The sequence below is a fragment of the Mastomys coucha genome, unplaced genomic scaffold, assembly GCF_008632895.1.
Source record: "Mastomys coucha isolate ucsf_1 unplaced genomic scaffold, UCSF_Mcou_1 pScaffold3, whole genome shotgun sequence".
NCBI lineage: Eukaryota > Metazoa > Chordata > Mammalia > Rodentia > Muridae > Mastomys > Mastomys coucha.
In genome coordinates, this window is record NW_022196909.1 from 72293638 (window position 1) to 72312035 (window position 18398).

Here is an 18398-nt window from a genome sequence, read left to right on the forward strand (position 1 = left end):
AGACACGGAAACAGGCCATGCTAAGCATAAAGGAAACTCCGATGGAGGGTGAGGCTGGCTGTTTGGGGGCTTTTCCACCTCCCACCAGTGTTGCAAGGACAGGACACAGGAAGTCTGCTTGGACTGGCTTGGACTAGTTGTGACCCCTGAGCAGAGGGAGCCCGACCCTCTCAGCCTCTTGTGGGCTCTGCATTTGAAGGTGCTGGGTAACTGCCCAGATGTTCAACTAGGGTAACACACAGCTATAGCTCTAGATGCTGGAGGAACCTAGATAGGAGGCATGAAACTCTGCCTCAAAATATATGAAATATATAGTTCAAAGCTATCCTGGACTACTTGAGACCCCATCTCCCAACAAACAAACAAACAAACAAACAAACAAACTGGAACAAACAAACATAAAAGCACAAATGATTAGAACATGTAAAGTGCCTCTCAAATACTATTATTTAATATTTTTTATTTTATTCACTATGCATGTGTCCTGCATGTGGGGTCCAGAGAATGGCCTCAGTTGTCATCTTCAGGAACTATCTACCTTTTTTGAGGCAAGGTCTCTCCCTGATCCTGGAACTCATTGATTCAGCTAGACTGCCTAGCCAGCAAGCCCCAGAGGTCCTCCTGTCTCTGTCTCCTATTGATGATCCCATCACCACAAGTGTCCATCACCACATCTGTGTCTTTATATGAGCACCAGGGATTCAAACTTAGATCCTCATAATTGCACTTTACCCACTGAGCCATAACCCAAACCCATTCGCTGCCCTTTGTGTCTTCCCACAGGCCTGGCACAATCTGTTCTAAGTGTGTTGAAAAAAGTGCCCTCAATGGTGTCATCTCCCTTCCCTGACACTTTATTCCTTGAGTTTTCGGGTTTTTGTTTTGCTTTGTTTTGTTTTGTTCTTGTTTCCTCCCCTTCTGTTCTGCATTCCCCTCTTTCCTCCCTTCCCTCCCTTCCCATGTCTGTTGCTGCTGCGCATTGTGCTGAGTGCTGAGGTCCATCAAAATGTCCCTGAAGGATGTATGTGCTCAGAAGCTGGTACCTGGCCAGTTGCAGCCAGGGGCCCAATGCTGTGTGGTGGCTGGATGGAAGAGGCCAGTGTGTGGTGGCAAGTATGGATTCCTGAGTGCTGCCAACATGGTCTTGATGGCACCCTGAGAAGGTTTCTTGCCTCCAGCCCAAACCCAGAAAGCTTAAATCTCAGTGTCTGCATCAGAAGCATAAATACCCCAAGCTTTATTGTTTCTGCCTGAATATCAGGCAAATGGGCTGAACCCCATGCTCCTGGGCTCCACACCTCAAGTCTCTAGGTCTCTGATTTGAAGATTGCTCAAAGCCAGTCAGCAGTCTACACCATCCTGAGCAAAGTTCAAGGCTCCTTAAAGGGGGGTTCCAAACCCGATTGCTGGGTTTGAGGTGAGTCCTGGAGAGATCCCTCCACAGAACACATGGTCACTGCAGCCTTCAGACCATGAAAGCTCCGAAATAGGACCTGGTGCCGTCACGTGGTCTGACCAGGCGATTTCCAGGCACGCGGACCACCACCTCTTCCCCAGCTTCCAGATGTACCACGCCGCCCAGGAAGCTGCTGTCCCACCAGACTCGGGAGCTGTTGGCCCGGCCACAGGGTGACCGCCTGCTGACCAGCAGTTCTAACTCCTTGGGGTAGCGGGATGTGCGCTTGTACAACCCATGGGTGATGGGGAGGCCATTGGCCAGCCCTTGGGGGCAGCCCACGCCACTGAGCTGCACTTTGGAGTACACATAGTAGTAACCGGTCTCCGTTGTCACCAGGGCCCCATCATGATATGTCAGGCCCCTCAAGAAGGCTAGGCCAAGTCGTGTCTCCCATAACAGAGGTCCACCAATACCTATCAAGCTGGCATTGGCTCCTGGGGGGAAAGGAGAGAGAAAGATAACTGGTCAGCATGGTTAGCATTGTGCCCACCCTTTCTATGTGACCTTATGCTAGTTGCCTCTGATTTCACCGCCATATTAGGCTGCTTGTCTGGGTTGACTCAGCCCATTCTTGCAGGGGGGAGAAACTGAGGTACAGAAAAACAAGCAAAGTAATTTGGTGGTTATGCATCTTAACTCAGTTCATTCCCATCTCCTTCTGCAAGGGTAGGAACAGAGGCACTGAGGAGCAAAGCCACTTGAATATCAAAGAGGAAACTGAGGCACAAGGTATTTAAGCTTCCTAGTGAAGTGTTTTAAATGGGATTAGGACTTAGGAGGTGGAACACTCGCCCAGCATGCCGAAGGCTGGGCATTCTATCCCCAGCACCAAGTAAGTCAGGTGTGGTGGTGTATGCCTGTCACCCAGCTCTTTCGAGGTGGAGGCGGGAGGATAAAGAGTTCAAGGCCAGTTTAGGCTACATGAGACCCTGTCTCAAAAAGTGTGTGTGATTGTGTGTGTGTGTGTTTGTGTGTATATGTGTGTGATGTATGTGAGTGTTTGTGATATATATGTGTATGTGTGCCCAGAAGTCAACACCAGGCAACTTCCTCAGCTTCAGCTTCTCTCCATCTTATTTTTGAGGCAGAGTCTCTTCCTGACCCTGGGAGTCCCCTGTTGTTGAGGCTACTGGCCAGCAGGTCCCAGGGACCTCTCTGCCTGTCTCTGCCTCCATGACTGGCACAGGAGTGTGTGTCTGCCTGGATCTGCCTCTGTAATTGGCACAGGAGTATATGTTTGGCTTTGGCTCAGATGTTGAGTCGAAAGTGGCTAGCACTTTGCACATTGAGCCATCTCCACATCATGTTTTAAAAATAGTTTTTGATTATAGCATATTTTATGTGTATTCTGGTTAATTTCTTATTTGTTAAATTATAAATTAAACTGTTTATGCCAAAAGAAAAAACAGTATATACAGCTGGATGTAGTGGCCTACGTCTTTAATTCCAGTACTCAAGAGACAGAGGCAGGTCTACTAGGCATCCCAAGCTACACAGAGAGACCCTGTCTCCAAAAACAAAAGTAAGCAAGCAAGCAAGCAAACAAACAAACAAACAAATGTAAACTGTGGTAGGTCTGTGGCCCAACATATTCTGAGGCCTCCAAAGACCTTGGGATGTGTCCCCATGACTAACAGGATGAAAAGATGACTTTACATGGCTCTCTGTGGCTCTTCTATGGGCTGTTTGTTAGTAAACCCTGAAAAAATTTTAAAAAGATGGCTAAGAGAGTAAAGGCACTTGGAGCCAAGCCTGATGACTTGACATCAGTCCATGGAAGCCAAAAGGTGGAAAAAAAGAATCGTTCCCATGAGAATTTTCTGACCTCCACACTGTGGCATGCACATGTGCAGTATTAAATGAATAAAAAGAAGTAAATGTAAAAACAATTAAAAACACACTAAATGAATGCAAAAATGAATGCTCTAACTTGTGAAGACATGGGTCTCTCAAGGACACACTAAACCCTACTCCATGTGAAGATCTGGGGTTCCCCCTCACCTGTAAGATGTGCTGCTGGGTTGGGCTGGTGAGATCGTTGATCTGAGGAAGAGAGTCAGAGGTTAGAGACAAAGAGAGGAGTGTGTGTGTGTGTGTGTGTGTGTGTATACCGGTAGGTTCTCACACACTGATGGAGGCTACCTGTAAGTATCAGGCTCTGCCCCTTTTGGAATGACCCAGATTTCTGCTTCTTTGGCCCTGGGGGAGGGGCACCTGTGGGGCCTATGAAGTGACACTAGATGATGACCCAGGGTGTGTTGTGGGGAGGTGCAGAGCAGGAACCATGCCACCTACTTTGTAGGGTGGGGCCCAAACTTACCTTGTATCAGCTTCTCCCAGGAGCCTTTGCCTCCATCCTGAAAGGCAGACAGGGATGTTTGGTAAGGACATGCCACACTGGAGTCTTGCTGGTATATGGAGATGAGACTGTCTGGCCATGGCTACAGACACCACCCACAGGCATGTATGCAGAGCCACACATGCACACATCACATACATACACACATATGGGAGAGAGGGGCTCACACCTAATTAGATCTGTTGTGTTTCCAAGATAGGTTCTCGTAGTAGCCCATGCTGGCCTCAGGCTTGCTAAGTAGCCTAGGATGCCCTTGAACTCCTTGAGCCTTCTGCCTCCCTTTCCCACTTGCTGGGATGAAGAATTAACTAATCAAGTTGAATGTCTGAAAGCTTGAGACTAGAATTGTTTCAGAAATGTTTTCAAGGTTTTTGGATAGTTGAGGGCCCGTGAGAAGGCTCAGGGGGTAAAAGTGCTTGCTGCTAAGCCTTACCTGAGTCCAGTCCCTAGGACCTACACAAATAGAGACCCAGAGAAGTGATTCCACAAAGGTGTTTCACATACATGCTGCAGCACATGCACACTTTTTCATATCCACACACTAAATAAGTAAATGTAATAAAAAAAAAACTTAAAAAGAAAACATAGGCAAAGGCTCAGGAGCATATTGTGACACACCCATGGCTTGTCTGAAAGGGACAGAGAGTGAGCAAATGAGAGAGCTGAGAGTGAACCAGGATGACCATTAAACTAGTCGTGGACAAGGCTTTGGACTGGAAACAACAACTGTGCAGGTGAATCCCAGGGAAGCTGCCGGGTACCGCATGTGTATCAGATCCTCATGTACAGAAGAGAAGACTGAGGGTCAGAAAGACAGACTGACAGGAGAAACCCTGGGTTCTAGTTGGGTTCTCTGCCTGGCACACAATACACAGCCATAAAGAGACAGGTACTAGAGAGGACCCGCTGGTTCCCCAAGCCCCACTTACTGGCAGATGAGCCACTATGTCCCCAAGACGCTGATGCAGTCTCAGGAGAAACCAGCCCTGGGTGGCCAGCCCAGCACCTAGCAGCAGCATCAGAGCCAGGCTAACCTGGACAATGCCGCAGTGCCGCCTCCGATGGTTCTGTCCCAGCCGCCTGAATGGGATGTCTGTCTGTCCGTCCACCACAAACACTGAAGGCTGTACCACACACTCCATGCCAGAGCAGCTGAGGCTCAGAAGCCCAGGGACAGGATTGGCAAGCCCGAGTTCCTCCTCTCCGGAGGAAACCACAATTGCCCAATGCTTAGGCTTTGCAAACTGCAAAAGGTTCCTGTAAGCCCTAGGACTCACTTTAAAGCTGAAGTTTGGTGCCTCCCCTTTCCCCACACACCCTCCTCTTCTTCCTGTGACCCCAGAAGGCCCAGCCCTGAGATCACTCTCACTCAGGCCGCCATAGCTCACACTTTCCAGAAAATGTGACTCAGGTGAGATGGACGGGGCAGCCCCTGATGGAGGTACTTGGTGGCTTTGTTTCCCTCAGAGGAACTTCTGTGGGTTTCATGCAAGCATCTTGCACCACACCTGCATGCACACGCTGGCAAGCACAGGCCTTTGGGTTTGCTTTAATCTGTGCATATGGGTGCAGGTGCTTGTGCAGATTCAAGGTTCATGAATGTGTGCACACAGATGTAGATGTTCTGATATGTGCCTGTGTGTGCCAGAACAAGCACACAGGCATTTCCTGATGTGTGTGCAGGCCCATATATGGGCATACACACTACAGCGTGTATCATCTATTTGCACATGCACATATGAACCTCGGATGTGTTCACATGTGTGTCCATTGAAGACGGTGCTGGGGAAGATTTTCAGATACCTCCTTGTCCCCAAATCTTCAGCTTGGACCTTACCCTCACCACACACCCTTCCAGATACTGAGGACTCAGAGGTTCAGTTAGAAGGCTCACCAGCCCCTCCTTCTCAATGTCAATGGCCCCCATGCTGTAGTGTTTGTCCTCACACAGGGCTGGCAGTGCTGTGACCACAGAACCCCAGTGCTCTGCCACACTGCTGATTCATGGCTTCCCTAACCAGGGTTCCAGGGGAAGTAGTGCTGAGACTCCTGTCCCTGCAGGACCCACCCATCTACCTGCCTCAGGAACAGAAGCCTTCAGAGGAAGCCCAGGTGTGTGAGGTGCTGAAGGGACGTGTGCTGTTGACATGAGCTTGTCAAGAACTCCAGAGCCTCAGACCCAGAGGGAAACATAGCCTTCTCTTCTGGTCCACGCATAGATGTGGATGTCGACAGTGTGTATAGAATGTGTCCACCATTCTTCCCCAAGTGCTGACCCATGAACATAGCTCCCTTACAAAGACAGTTCTTATTGAGATTAACTAAACCTGCCTTCCCCATCCCATTGTGTATATAAAACCTGCGTCCTTGCTTAACTGTATGTAATAAGCTGCCTCTTTCAGTGATATGCAATAACCCCGCTTCTCCACTCAACTCTGTATAATAACATGCTGAAATACTCATGTGCAGAAGGCCCAGATCACATGACCCCAGGATTCCTGTATGTCTGTTTTTTTGTTTTTGTTTTTTTTTTTTACTTGTCTCCTTGCTGTTGCCCAACTCAGGTCCATTCCTGGAACTGTGCATATTACTCATCAGCCCAGAGTATCCTACCATATAGGATCTGCCTGGAAGCATTATCTAGTCTCTCATGGTCTGTACTGGCCAGTGTCAATTTGACACAAGCTACATTAATTTTGGAAGGGGAAACTTCAATGGAGAAAATGCCCTCAACAGATTGACTTGTGGGAGGCCCCTGCTCACTGTATACTGTGCCTTCCCTGCACTGGCATTCCTGGGTTGACAAGCCATAGGACCCAAGCCAGTCAGCAGTGTTCTTCCATAGCCTCAGCATCAGCTCCTGTCTCCGGGTTCCTGTCCTAACTTCCCTCAGTGCATGGGGTATGACCTGAAAGCGTAAGCTAAGGTAAACCTTTTCCTCTCCAAGTTGCTTTTGTTCATGGTGTTTTATGACAGCAATAGAAATCCTAAGCAAGACACAGGTTGGTATCCAGTGTGGGGTAGGGATATGGAAGACCTGACTATGGTTTTGAGAAGATTGTAGTGGCATCTGAACTTTGGACTGGAAAAACTGTTCCATGCACAGAGCTAAGTGAGCTGTTCTGTAGGAGCTTGGAAGTTCAAAATGCTGAGAATAATGCAGATGATGGAGGCCTGGCTTGTGAAATTACAGAGGGAAGTTTGAGAGTTCCTTAAAGACCACCAGGATTTAGAGGATGATGGCACACACCTCTAGTCATAGCATTTGGGAGGCAGAGGCAGAGGCAGAGGCAGAGGCAGAGGCAGAGGCAGAGGCAGAGGCAGAGGCAGAGGCAGAGGCAGAGGCAGAGGCAGAGGCAGAGGCAGAGGCAGAGGCAGAGGCAGATGGATCTCTGTGAGATCAAAGCCAGCCTCACCTATATAGTGAGTTCCACGAGAGCAAGAACTATCAAGAGATTCTATCTTAAAACAAAAGAACAAGAAGAACATTGTGAATGTTTGATATTTGAAGTAAGATTCTTAGTTCTGCTAGTTCTGCAGAACTGGCTGTGATTTAAGAAGAGACCGGCATCATTGAGGTAAAATCTGGGAAGTGTTTCCTGAGAGAATCAGTATACAGAAGCTGTGCTGTTGAGGTGAACAAGGTTATAATCAGATGATGCTGGTTTTGAAAGTATAAAGAGGCCATGGAGAGAAGCTGAGGTTTGGCACTGTGTGAGACCAGGAGAGGTTGTTAGTGAAAGCGCAGCCTCAGTGGCAGCAGAAGACCCCAGCATTCTGAAGATGCTAGTGCCTTGGGGTAACCACCACCACCAGCAGCCTTGGAGTGCAGCCAGCCCCAGCCCAGAAGACAAGATGTGAGGGCTGCATAGGGCAGCACCAGAGAAGTCATTTAGGACCTTTGGAGGAGCCCAGAAGATCGCATTTGAATCCCAGACACTGGAATGGAATTTTTTACACAGTTGGATTTTGGTTTTGCTTGTTCAGGTTGTTGACTGTACCCTGGTTCTTCCCTCTTGAAATAAGAAAGTATTTAGCTTGTTTTCAATGTTATAGGATCCCACAGTTGAGAGACTAACTTTTAAAATATTTTAGATTTTAAAGAATTTTAACTTTAAACTTCAGAGTTTTAAAGACTAAATTTTAACGTGCTTGAATTTGTAAGGCTGTAGGACTTTTTTAAGTTGGCAAAATGTTTAAAAATTTATTTATTTTTAGTTTATGTACACTAGTGTTTTGCTTGCATGTATGAGGGATTTGGATCCCCTGGAAAATGAATTAAAGACAGTTGTGAGCTGCTGTGTGGGTGCTGGGAATTGCTCATTTTCTTGAAGAACAGCCAACGCTCTTAAGCCATCTCTCTGCCCACCAAATGTTTTTATATTGTGATGTTGATACTAATGTTTGATCTTGGAGATGACAAGAAAGGAAAGGTTGTGACTTACTAGTGATGTCTTTGTGTGTCAAGATGACAAGGGGTAAACGGTGCTGGATAGTTTTATGTCAACTTGACACAAGCGAAAATCATCTGAGAAGAGAGAGCTTCAGTTGAAAAAAATGTCTCCATAAGATCAGGCTGCATTCAAACCTGTAGGGCATTTTCTTAATTAGTGATTGATATGGAGGGGCCCAGCCCACTATGTGTGTCACCATCCCAGGCTGATGGCCCTGGGTTCTCTTTAAGATTTACTTATTATTTATTTACTACAAGTACGCTGTAGCTGTCTTCAGACAGCACCAGAAGAAGGCGTCAGATCTCATTACGGGTGGTTGTGAGCCACCATGTGGTTGCTAGGATTTGAACTCATGACCTTTGGAAGAGCAATTGGTGCTCTTACCCGCTGAACCATCTCACCAGCCCTGGCCCTGGGTTCTCTATGAAAGCAGGCTGAGCAAGCCATGGGGAGCAAGCCAGTAAGCAGACCTCATGGCCTCCACATCTGCTCCTCCTCAGGGTTCCTGCTCAATTAGAATTCCTGTCCTGACTTTATGCAGTGATGAAATATAACCTGGAAATGTAAGTGAAATAAACCCTCTCCTCACCATGCTTTGGTCATGGTGTTTTATCGCAGCAGTAGAAACCCTAACTATGACTTGGAGGAAGGAAAATCTTGGCTTATGGTGAGAAGTGTCTATCACAGTGATGATGTCAAGGTCCATGGTGATTCTATGCCCTGTAAACATGATCATCTAGATTTACCACTCAAGTGTAGACGTGAGTGTGCCAGGCAGGGGTCAGAGGAGACTGGAGAAGTTCAGGGGAGCTCACAGGGAAGCCAGGATGTGAGGCTCAGTGAAGGGGCAACAAGCTGTTGCTGAGGAAAGATGTGGGAACTGAGAGCTGAGACTCAGAAATGGGGGGTGGGACAAGGGTGCCTGGCTGCTAAGGGCAAGTACAGGGGAGGAGGGCAGACATGCTGCTTAGGGCAGAACCTGAAAGCTTGCGGGCTCTTGGATGGCTTCTCCTAGGGAGACTATTTTTATACTTTACTGCAGATAATGGGGGGAAGGAAGGACAGAAGAAATGGTCATAGCGGATTACAGCGTGGTGAACCAGTGAGTTTATCTGGGTGACTTATAGAAGCATGGGTGAGGGTGACTTACAGGAAACCAAGTGACTCAAAGACACTTGTGTCACGAAAGACAGGGCTGAGCATGTGCAATGACTGATACAGGCTGGGACGCCCGGACTTCCCCATTTAACTTGTAGGCAGCTCCAGCAAAGAGTCTCAAATTCCCCAGCAACTCACTCTGCGTGTTTGGATGTATGTGTATCTGTGAGAGAGTGTATATATGTCTCTGTGTTAGTGTAAGTATTAGTGTATGTAGGTGTGTGTGTCTATGAGAATGTATGCACGTGTGTGAGTGTGGTATGTCTTTGTGTGTGTGTGCATGAGTAAAAGAACGTGTATGTAAGTGTGTGTGACAGTGTATGTATGTCAGCTTGTTATTGTAAGTGTAAGTATTAGTGTACATGTGAATGTATGTGTGGTATGTCTGTGAGTGAGAGAGTATGTGCATATGTGTGTGAGAATATATGCATGTCTGTGTATTAGTGTAACTATTAGTGTGAGTGAATGTGACAGTGTGTGGAAGTATGGCATTTCTATGTGAGTGTGTGTGACTAAGTGTGTGAGTGTTGTTTGGTATGTCAGTGTGAGTGTGTGTCACTGTGTTAATGTATTTAAAGAACAGAGGCCCACACTGAATATCTTCTTCAATGGCTTTCTACATTATATTTTTAACATTTACTGTTACTTACTTTGTCCTTGAGTGTATCCCTGTGTGTACACTGCCTGTGGGAGTGAGAAGGGGGTACCAATTCTGCCAGAGATGCACTTAGAGCTGCCTGTGAACTTCCTTTCATGACCACTGAGAAACATGTGGAACATCTGCAACAGCGCTATGAACTTTGAACTAATGAACCTATCTCCAGTCTCCTCTTTATATTTCCCTATCTTCCTTACAACTCTCTATCCTTCTCCTTACACCTCTCCAGCCTCCTCCTTACATACCTCTATCCTCCTTATATCTCTCCAGCCTCCTCCTTACATCTTGTGGGACTGTGGAGTGCAGTCTGTGTTTTTGGTTGAGCAAGGCTTGCTTCTGGAGACCCAGTAGAAAGTTCTACAAGGGACAGAACAGTAAAGACCACAAGACATAAGGCTGCTGACAACAGAAGCCCTCACTCCAGGATCCTGTGGCTAGACAATGTTGCAGCTCCCAGTATTCTGGCTGGACTCCACCCCCAGTCTCTGACCACAGCCAGGTGTGTCCCACCCCACAGTTACCTGAGGACAGACTGGTAGCCCAGCCCGCCATATAAGGGGCTGTTTGCCCCCTCCTCTTTCTTTCTTTTTTCTCTCAACCTCTTAGCTTCTTGTCTTTACTCTCACTGCTCATCCCCTCTCTTCTCATTCCTTCCCCCTCTCTCCATGTTGCCAGGTCCCACCTCTACTTTTCTACATTCTCTCCCTCTCTCTTTCTTTTCTATAATAAAATGCCTTAAGATCATGGATTGCTCCCTTTCCACTAGACTCATGTTTGCCCAGCGTTTGCAGCCACAAGACCAGACCAGTGACCCTCACCCTAGGCTCACACAGGAACAATCGGGCGCCACCGCTTCCCTTTCATGCCCTCTTTATCCCTTCAGGCCCTGGGTGGACTGAGCTGCTCCAGGGGCGGGGGGGGGGCAATTTGTTCTCAGCTCTTCCACGGTATCCAGTGTCTCCTGCGATGCCCAGGAGCTAAAACCTGCTGTCTTTGGCCTCATTGAGGGCCAGGGACCCCTGTAGCTGTCCATCTCCACTCCCCAGGGACTGGGATCTAGATGCCCACCCTGTGGGGTGGAGTGAGCAGATTACCTCTTCTGCCCTCCAACCGAGAGTACCAGAACTCTGGCAGGACGCAGGTCTCCCTGCAGGTCTCCCTTTTGATCTCCACTGGCAGTGCTGCTGGCTGGTGTCTGGCACTGCCGCAGCTTGGTGATGGCAGGGTGTGCAACCCAACAACATCTCTCCATTTTCATACATCCCTCCATCCTCCTTACATCTCTCTATCCTCCTTATACCTCTTCATACTCCTTACATCTTTCCATCTTCCTTATATACCTCCATCCTCCTTTTTCAATCCCTCCAGCCTCTTTACATCGCTCAATCCTCCTCCTTACACTTCTTCATACTCCTTCCACCCTTCCAACCTCCTTACATCTCTCCATCCTCCTCCTTACACCCCTCCATTCTCCTTACATGCCTCCATCCTCCCCCTTAAATCCCTCCATCTTCCTTACATCTCTCCATCTTCCTTACATTCCTCCAACCTCCTTATATCCCTCCATTCTCCTTACATCTCTCCATCCTCCCCCTTACATCCCTCCATCCTCCTTACATCCCTCCATCCTACCACTTACATGCCTCCATCTTTCTTACATCTCTCCATCCTTCTTACAACTCTATCATCCTTACACCTCTTCATACTCCTTACATCTCTCCATCTTCCTTACATTCCTCCATCCTCTTCTTCCATCCTTCCATACGCATTACATCCCTCCATCCTCCTTACATCCCTCCAACCTCCTTGCATTACTCCATTCTTCTTACATTCCTCCATCTTCCTCCTTACATCCCTCAAGCCTCCTTACATCCCTACATCTTCCTAACATCCCTCCATCTTCCTTACATCCCTCCATCCTCCTCCTTACATCTCTCCATCCTCCTTACATCCTTCCATTCTCCTTACATCCCTCCATCCTCCTTAAATCTCTCCATCTTCTTTACATCTCTCCATCTTCCTTTCATTTCTCCATCCTCCTTACATCCCTCCATCCTTTTTACATCTCTCCATCCTCCTTACATCCCTCAATCCTTTTTACATCCCTCCATGCTCCTTACATCCCTCCATCCTTTTTACATCTCTCCATCTTCCTTACATCCCTCCATCTTCCTTACAACCCTCCATCCTCCTTACATCCCTCCATGCTCCTTACATCCCTCCATCTCCCTTACATGCCTCCATCCTCCTCACATCTTGCCATCTTCCATACCTCCCTCCATCCTACATACATCCCTCCATCCTGATTACATCCCAACAGCCTCCTTACATCTCTCCATCTTTCTCACATCCCTCCATCCCCCTTACATGCCTCCTTCCTCCTCACATCCCTCCACCCTCCCTATATCTCTCCATCCTCATCCTTACACCTCTTCATACTCCTTACTTCTCTCCATCTTCCGTACATACCTCCATCCTGTTCTTCGATAATTCTATCCTCCTTACATCCCTCCACACTCCTTAAATGCCTCCATCCTCCCCCTTACAACCCTCCATCTTCCTTAAATCTCTCCATCTTCCTTTTATCCCTCCATCTTCCTTACATCCCTCCATCTTCCTTACATCCTTCCATCCTCCTTACATTCCCCCATCTTCCTTATACCCCACCATCTTCCTTACATCCCTCCATCCATCTTACATCCCTACATTCTCCTTACATCCCTCAATCCTCCTTACATCCCTCCATTTTCCTTACATCCCTCCATCCTCCTTACATTACTCCATCCTCCTTACATTCCTCCATCCTCCTTACATCCCTCCATCTTCCTTACATCCCTCCATCTTCCTCTTTACATCCCACAATCCTCCTCCTAACATCCCTCAATCCTCCTTACATCCCTCCATCTTTCTTACATGTCTCCATCCTCTTCTTTACATCCCTCCATCCTTTTTACATCCATCCATCCTCCTTAGAACACTCCATTTTCCTTACGTCCCTCCATCATCCTCCTTACATCCCTCAATCCTCCTTCAATCATCCCTCCATCCTTCTTACATGCCTCCATCCTTCTTACATCCCTCCATCCTTCCTTTTACATCCCTCCATCCTCTTTACATACCTCCATCTGCCCCCTTACATCACTCCATCTTACTTACATCTCTCCATCTTCCTTACATCCCTCCCTCCTCCTTACATCCCTCCCTCCTCCTTCTTACATCTCTCCATCCTCCTCCTTACATCCCTACATCCTCCTTTTTACATCCCTCCATTTTCCTTAAATCCCTCCATCTTCCTTACATCCCTCCATCCTTCTTACATACCTCTATCCTCCTTTCAACTCTCCAACTTCCTTACATCCCTCCATTCTCCTTACATTCCTCCATCCTCCTTACATCCTTCCATGCTCCTTACATGCCTCTATCCTCCCCCTTACAACCCTCCAACTTCCTTATACCCCACCATCCTCCATACATCCCTCCATCCTTCATACATCCCTCCAACCTCCTCCTTATTTCTCTACATCCTCTTTACATCCCTTCATCCTTTTTAAACCCCTCTATCCTCCTTACATCCTTCCATTGTTCTTACATCACTCCATCCTCCTTACATCTTTCCATCTTCCTTACATCCCTCCATCTTCCTTACATCCCTCCATCCTCCTTACATCACTCCATCCTTTTTACATCACTCCATCTTCCTTACTTCCCTCCATCTTCCTTCTATTCCTCCATCCTCCTTACCTCCCTCCATGCTCAGTATATTCCTCTATCCTCTGTACATTCCTCCATCTTCCTTAAATCTCGCCATCTTCCTTACATTCCTCGACCCTCCATTTTACATCCCTCCATCTTCCTACTTACATTCCTCCATCTTCCTTACATCCCTCCATCCTCCTTACATCCCTCCATCCTCTTTACATCCCTCCATCTTCCTTACATCCCTCCATCCTCTTTACATCCCTCCATCCTCCTCCTTACGTCACTCCATCATCGTTCTTACATCCTTCTGTTCTCCTCCTTACATCCCTCCATCTTTCTTACATCCCTCCATCCCCCTTACATGCCTCCATCCTACTTACATGCTTCCATCATCCTTACATCCCTCCATCTTCCTCTTTACATCCCTCCATCCTACTCCTTAGATACCTCCATCTTCCTCTTTACATACCATAATCCTCCTCCTTACATCTCTCTGTCTTTCTTACATGCCTCCATCCTCTTCCTTACATCCCTCCATCCTTGTTATATCCCTCCATTTTCCTTACAACACTCCATTCTTCTTACATCCCTCCATCTTCCTCCTTATATCCCCCAATTCTCCTTCTATCATCCCTCCATCCTTCTTACATTCCTCCATCCTTCTTATATCCTTCCATTCTTCCTTTTACATCCCTCCATCCTCCTTACATAACTCCATCCTCCTTACATCCCTCCATCCTTCTTATATCCCTCCATCTTCCTCCTTACATCACTGAATCCTCCTATTATCCCTCCATCTTTCTTACATCCCTCCATCCTCCTTACATACCTCCACCCTCTTGCATCATTCCATCCTGCACCTTACATCCCTCCATCTTTCTCACATCCCTCTATCTTCCTCTTTACATCCCTTCATCCTACTCCTTACATCCATCCATCTTCCTCCTTACATCCATCAATCCTCCTTACATCCCTCCAACCTCCTCTTTACATCCCTCTATCCTCCTCCTTACATCCCTCCATCTTCCTTACATCCCCATCCTCTTTACATCACTCCATTCTCCTTACATACCCCAATCCACCTTACAACACTCCATCCTCCTTACATCCCTACCTCCCCCTTACATCTCTTCATCCTCCTCCATTTTACGTCCCACCATTCTTCTTACATCCCTCCATCTTCCTTACATCCCTCCATCTACTTTACATCCCTCCATCTTCCTTAAATCCTTCCATCCTCCTTACATGCCTCCATCTTCTTTACATTTCTACATCTACCTTCCCTCCATCCTCCTTACATCCCTCCATCCACCTTCTTACATCACTCCATCTTACTTACATATCTCCATCTTCCTTACATCCCTGCATCTTCCATACATCCCTCCATCTTCCTTATATCCCTACATCTTCCTTACATTCTTCCACCCCTCCATCCTCCTTACATCCCTCCATATTCCTTACATCCCTTTATCTTCCTTACATACTTCAATCCTCCTTACATCCCTCTATCCTCCTTGCATCCTTTCATCCTCCATACATCCCTACATACTCCTTACATCACTACATCTTCCTTACTTCCCTCCATCCTCCTTATGTCCCTCCTTCCTTCTTATATCCCTCCATTCTTTTTACATCCCTCCATCCTCCTTACATCCCTCCATCCTCCCCCTTACATTTCTCCATCCCCCTCCTTACATCCCTCTATCCTCCTTTTTACATCCCTTCATCCTCCTTACATCCCTCCATATTCCTTACATCCATTCATCTTCCTTACATACTTCAATCCTCCTTACATCCCTCCATCCTCCTTACATCTCTCCTTCTTCCTTACATCCCTCCATATTCCTTACATTCCTCCATCTTCCTCCTTACATCCCTCAGTTCTCCTTACATGCCTCCATCCTCCTTACACCCCCCCAGCTTTCTCATTACATTCCTCCATCCTTCTCCTTACATCCCTCCAAACTCCTTCCTTCCATCTTCCTTATATCTCTCTATCCTCCTTACATCACTCCATACTCCTTACATCACTCCATTTTCCTCCTTACATCCCTCCATCCTCTTGCATCCCTTCACCCTCCATACATCCTTACATCACTATATCTTCCTTACTTCCCTCCATCCTCCTTACATCGCTCCATTCTCCTCCTTACATCACTCCATCTTCCTTTCATACCTCCATATTCCTTACATCCCTCCATTTTCCTTATATATCTCCATCCTCCTTACATGCCTCCATCCTACTTACATCCCTCCATCCCCCTTACTTCCCTCCATCTTCCTTACATCCCTCCATCCTTCTTACTTTCTTCCATCCTCCTTATATCCGTCCATCTTTCTTACATCCATCCATACTCCTTACATTTCTCCATTCTTCTTACATCCCTCCATCCTCCTTACATACCTCCATCTTCCTTACATGCCTCCATCCTCCCCCTTGCATCCCTCCATCTTCCCTACATCCCTCCATCTTACTTACATCTCTCCATTTTCCTTACATCTATTCATCTTCCTTATATCCCTCATTCCTTCATACATCTTTCCATCCTCCTTACATTACTTCTTTTTTCTTATATTCCACCATCTTCCTTTCATCCCTCCATCCTTCTTGCATCCCTCATCCTCCTTAAATCCCTCCATCCTTTTTACATCCCTCCATCATTCTTACATCCCACCATCCTCCTCCTTACATCCCTCCCTAATCCTCCATACATCCCTCCATCTTCATTACATCCCTCCAACCTCCCTACGTCCCTCCACCGTCCTTACATACCTCCATCCTCTGCTTACATCCATCCATCTTCCTTATATACTTCAATCCTCCTTACATGCCTCCATCCTCCTTACATCATTCCATCCTCCTTACATCCCTCCATCTTCCTTACATCTGTCCATCTTCCTAACATCCCTCCATTTTCCTTACATCCCTCCATCTTTCTCCTTACATCTCTCCATCTTTCTCCTTACATCCCTCCATACTCCTCCTTACATCCCTCCATCTTCCCCCTTACATCCCTCCATCCTCCTTACATCCCTCCATCCTCCTTACATCCTTCCATCCTCCTTTCATCTCTCCATCCTCCTTATTTCCCTCCATCCTTTTTACATACCTCCACCTTCCTTACATGTCTCCATCTTCCCGCTTTCTTCCATCCATCTTCCATACATACCTCAATCCTCCTAACATGCCTCCATCTTCCTTACATCCCTCCACCCCCTTTTACATCCCTCCATCCTCCTTCTTACATGCCTCCATCCACCTCCTTACATCCCTACATCTTCCTTTCATCCCTCTATCCTCTCTACATCCCTGTATTCTTGTTATATCTCTTTATCCTCCTTACATGCCTCCATCCTCCTTATATCACTCCATCCTTCTTACATCCCTCCATCCTCTTGACATCCCTCCATCCTCCTTACTTGCCTCCATCATTTTTACATCCCTCCATCTTCTAACATCCCTCCATCCTCCTTATATCCCTCCATCTTCCTTTCATCCCTCCATCCTCTCCCTTCATCTTTCCATCCTTTTTACATTCCTCCATCCTCCATACATTGTTCCTTCCTCCTCCTACTTACATCCCTCCATCTTCCTTACATCCCTCTCTCCTCCTTACATCCCTCCATCCTCTTTACATCCCTCCATCCTCTTCAAATCCCTCCATCCTCTTCCTTACATCCCTCCATCCTTCATACATCCCTCCATCCTCCTTATATCTCTACATCCTCCTTTTTACATCCCTCCATCTTCCTTACATCCCTCCATTCTCCTTACATCCATCCATCTTCCTTACATCCCTCTGTCCTCCTTACATCCCTCCATCCTTCTTACATCCCTCCATCCTCCTTACATCTCTCTATTCTCCTTACATCCCTCCGTCCTCCCCTTACATCCCTCCATCCTCCTTCTTACATCCGTCCATCCTCCTCCTTATATCCCTACATCTTCCTTACATCTCTCCATCCTCCTTACATCTCTCCATCCTCCTCCTTACATCTCTCCAGCCTCTTCTTTACAATCCCTCCATCTTCCTTACATCCCTCCATCCTCCTCACTTCCCTCCATTTTCCCCTTTATATCTCTCCGTCCACTTTACATGCCTTCATCCTCCTGATATCCATCCATCCTCCTTACATCTCTCCATCTTCCTTACATGCCTCAATCTTCCTTACATCCCTCCATCCCCCTTACATCCCTCCATCCTCCTCCTTACATTCCTCCATCCTTTTTACATCCCTCTTGTAACCCTCCTGCTTGACCCTGCCTGCCTCACATAACCACACCTCTCTGCCCATCTCCTGCTATTTGCCACGCCTCGCTCCTGGTTCCAGTTACATTGGAAGTCCCTCCTCCAAAGACTGAATAAGGAGCTGCTGATTGGGCCAGAATGCTAACGAACTTGAGGGAGGGGTTTTGCCTCACCTATTCTACCTGTTGGCTTGTAACAAAGAGATTATTAAATGGAAGATGACTGGGTGATCACATCTCCTGTTGTCTAATATTTAAGGTGCCTTCCATGTGGGTAAGATATACTTATGGCTAGCCAATTTTCTCCTGACTCGATATTCCAGAAAACCCTTTCCTATTGTTGCCGCTGGCCAGCAGCACCC

At 47.1% G+C, this 18398-nt stretch overlaps 1 protein-coding gene across 2 annotated transcripts; it reads right to left on the bottom strand.

The window, feature by feature from the left end:
- Positions 1-1207: 1207 nt before the first annotated feature.
- Tnfsf14 (TNF superfamily member 14) lies at positions 1208-5057 on the bottom strand. 2 transcript variants are annotated; one of them, XM_031347650.1, is made up of 4 exons: positions 4853-5057; positions 3780-3816; positions 3461-3502; positions 1208-1893 (listed from the first exon to the last, which is right to left on the bottom strand). In XM_031347650.1, the coding sequence occupies exons 1-4, from the start codon at positions 4958-4960 to the stop codon at positions 1466-1468; spliced, it is 615 nt and encodes a 204-aa protein (XP_031203510.1). In that variant the 5' UTR covers positions 4961-5057; the 3' UTR covers positions 1208-1465. The 2 variants fall into 2 exon arrangements, with proteins under 2 accessions (XP_031203510.1, XP_031203509.1); XM_031347649.1 differs by having other exon boundaries at positions 4748-5057.
- Positions 5058-18398: the final 13341 nt, after the last annotated feature.

Bases quoted from the DNA above. Each gene is read 5' to 3' on its own strand.
- Tnfsf14 (XM_031347649.1), bottom strand. From the start codon at position 4,960: ATGGAGTGTGTGGTACAGCCTTCAGTGTTTGTGGTGGACGGACAGACA. The intron at 3,503-3,779 runs GTAAGTTTGGGC...TCTCTTCCTCAG, and splicing joins CTGGGAGAAGCTGATACAAG to ATCAACGATCTCACCAGCCC. The intron at 1,894-3,460 runs GTGAGGGGGAAC...CTTTCCCCCCAG, and splicing joins CCCAGCAGCACATCTTACAG to GAGCCAATGCCAGCTTGATA.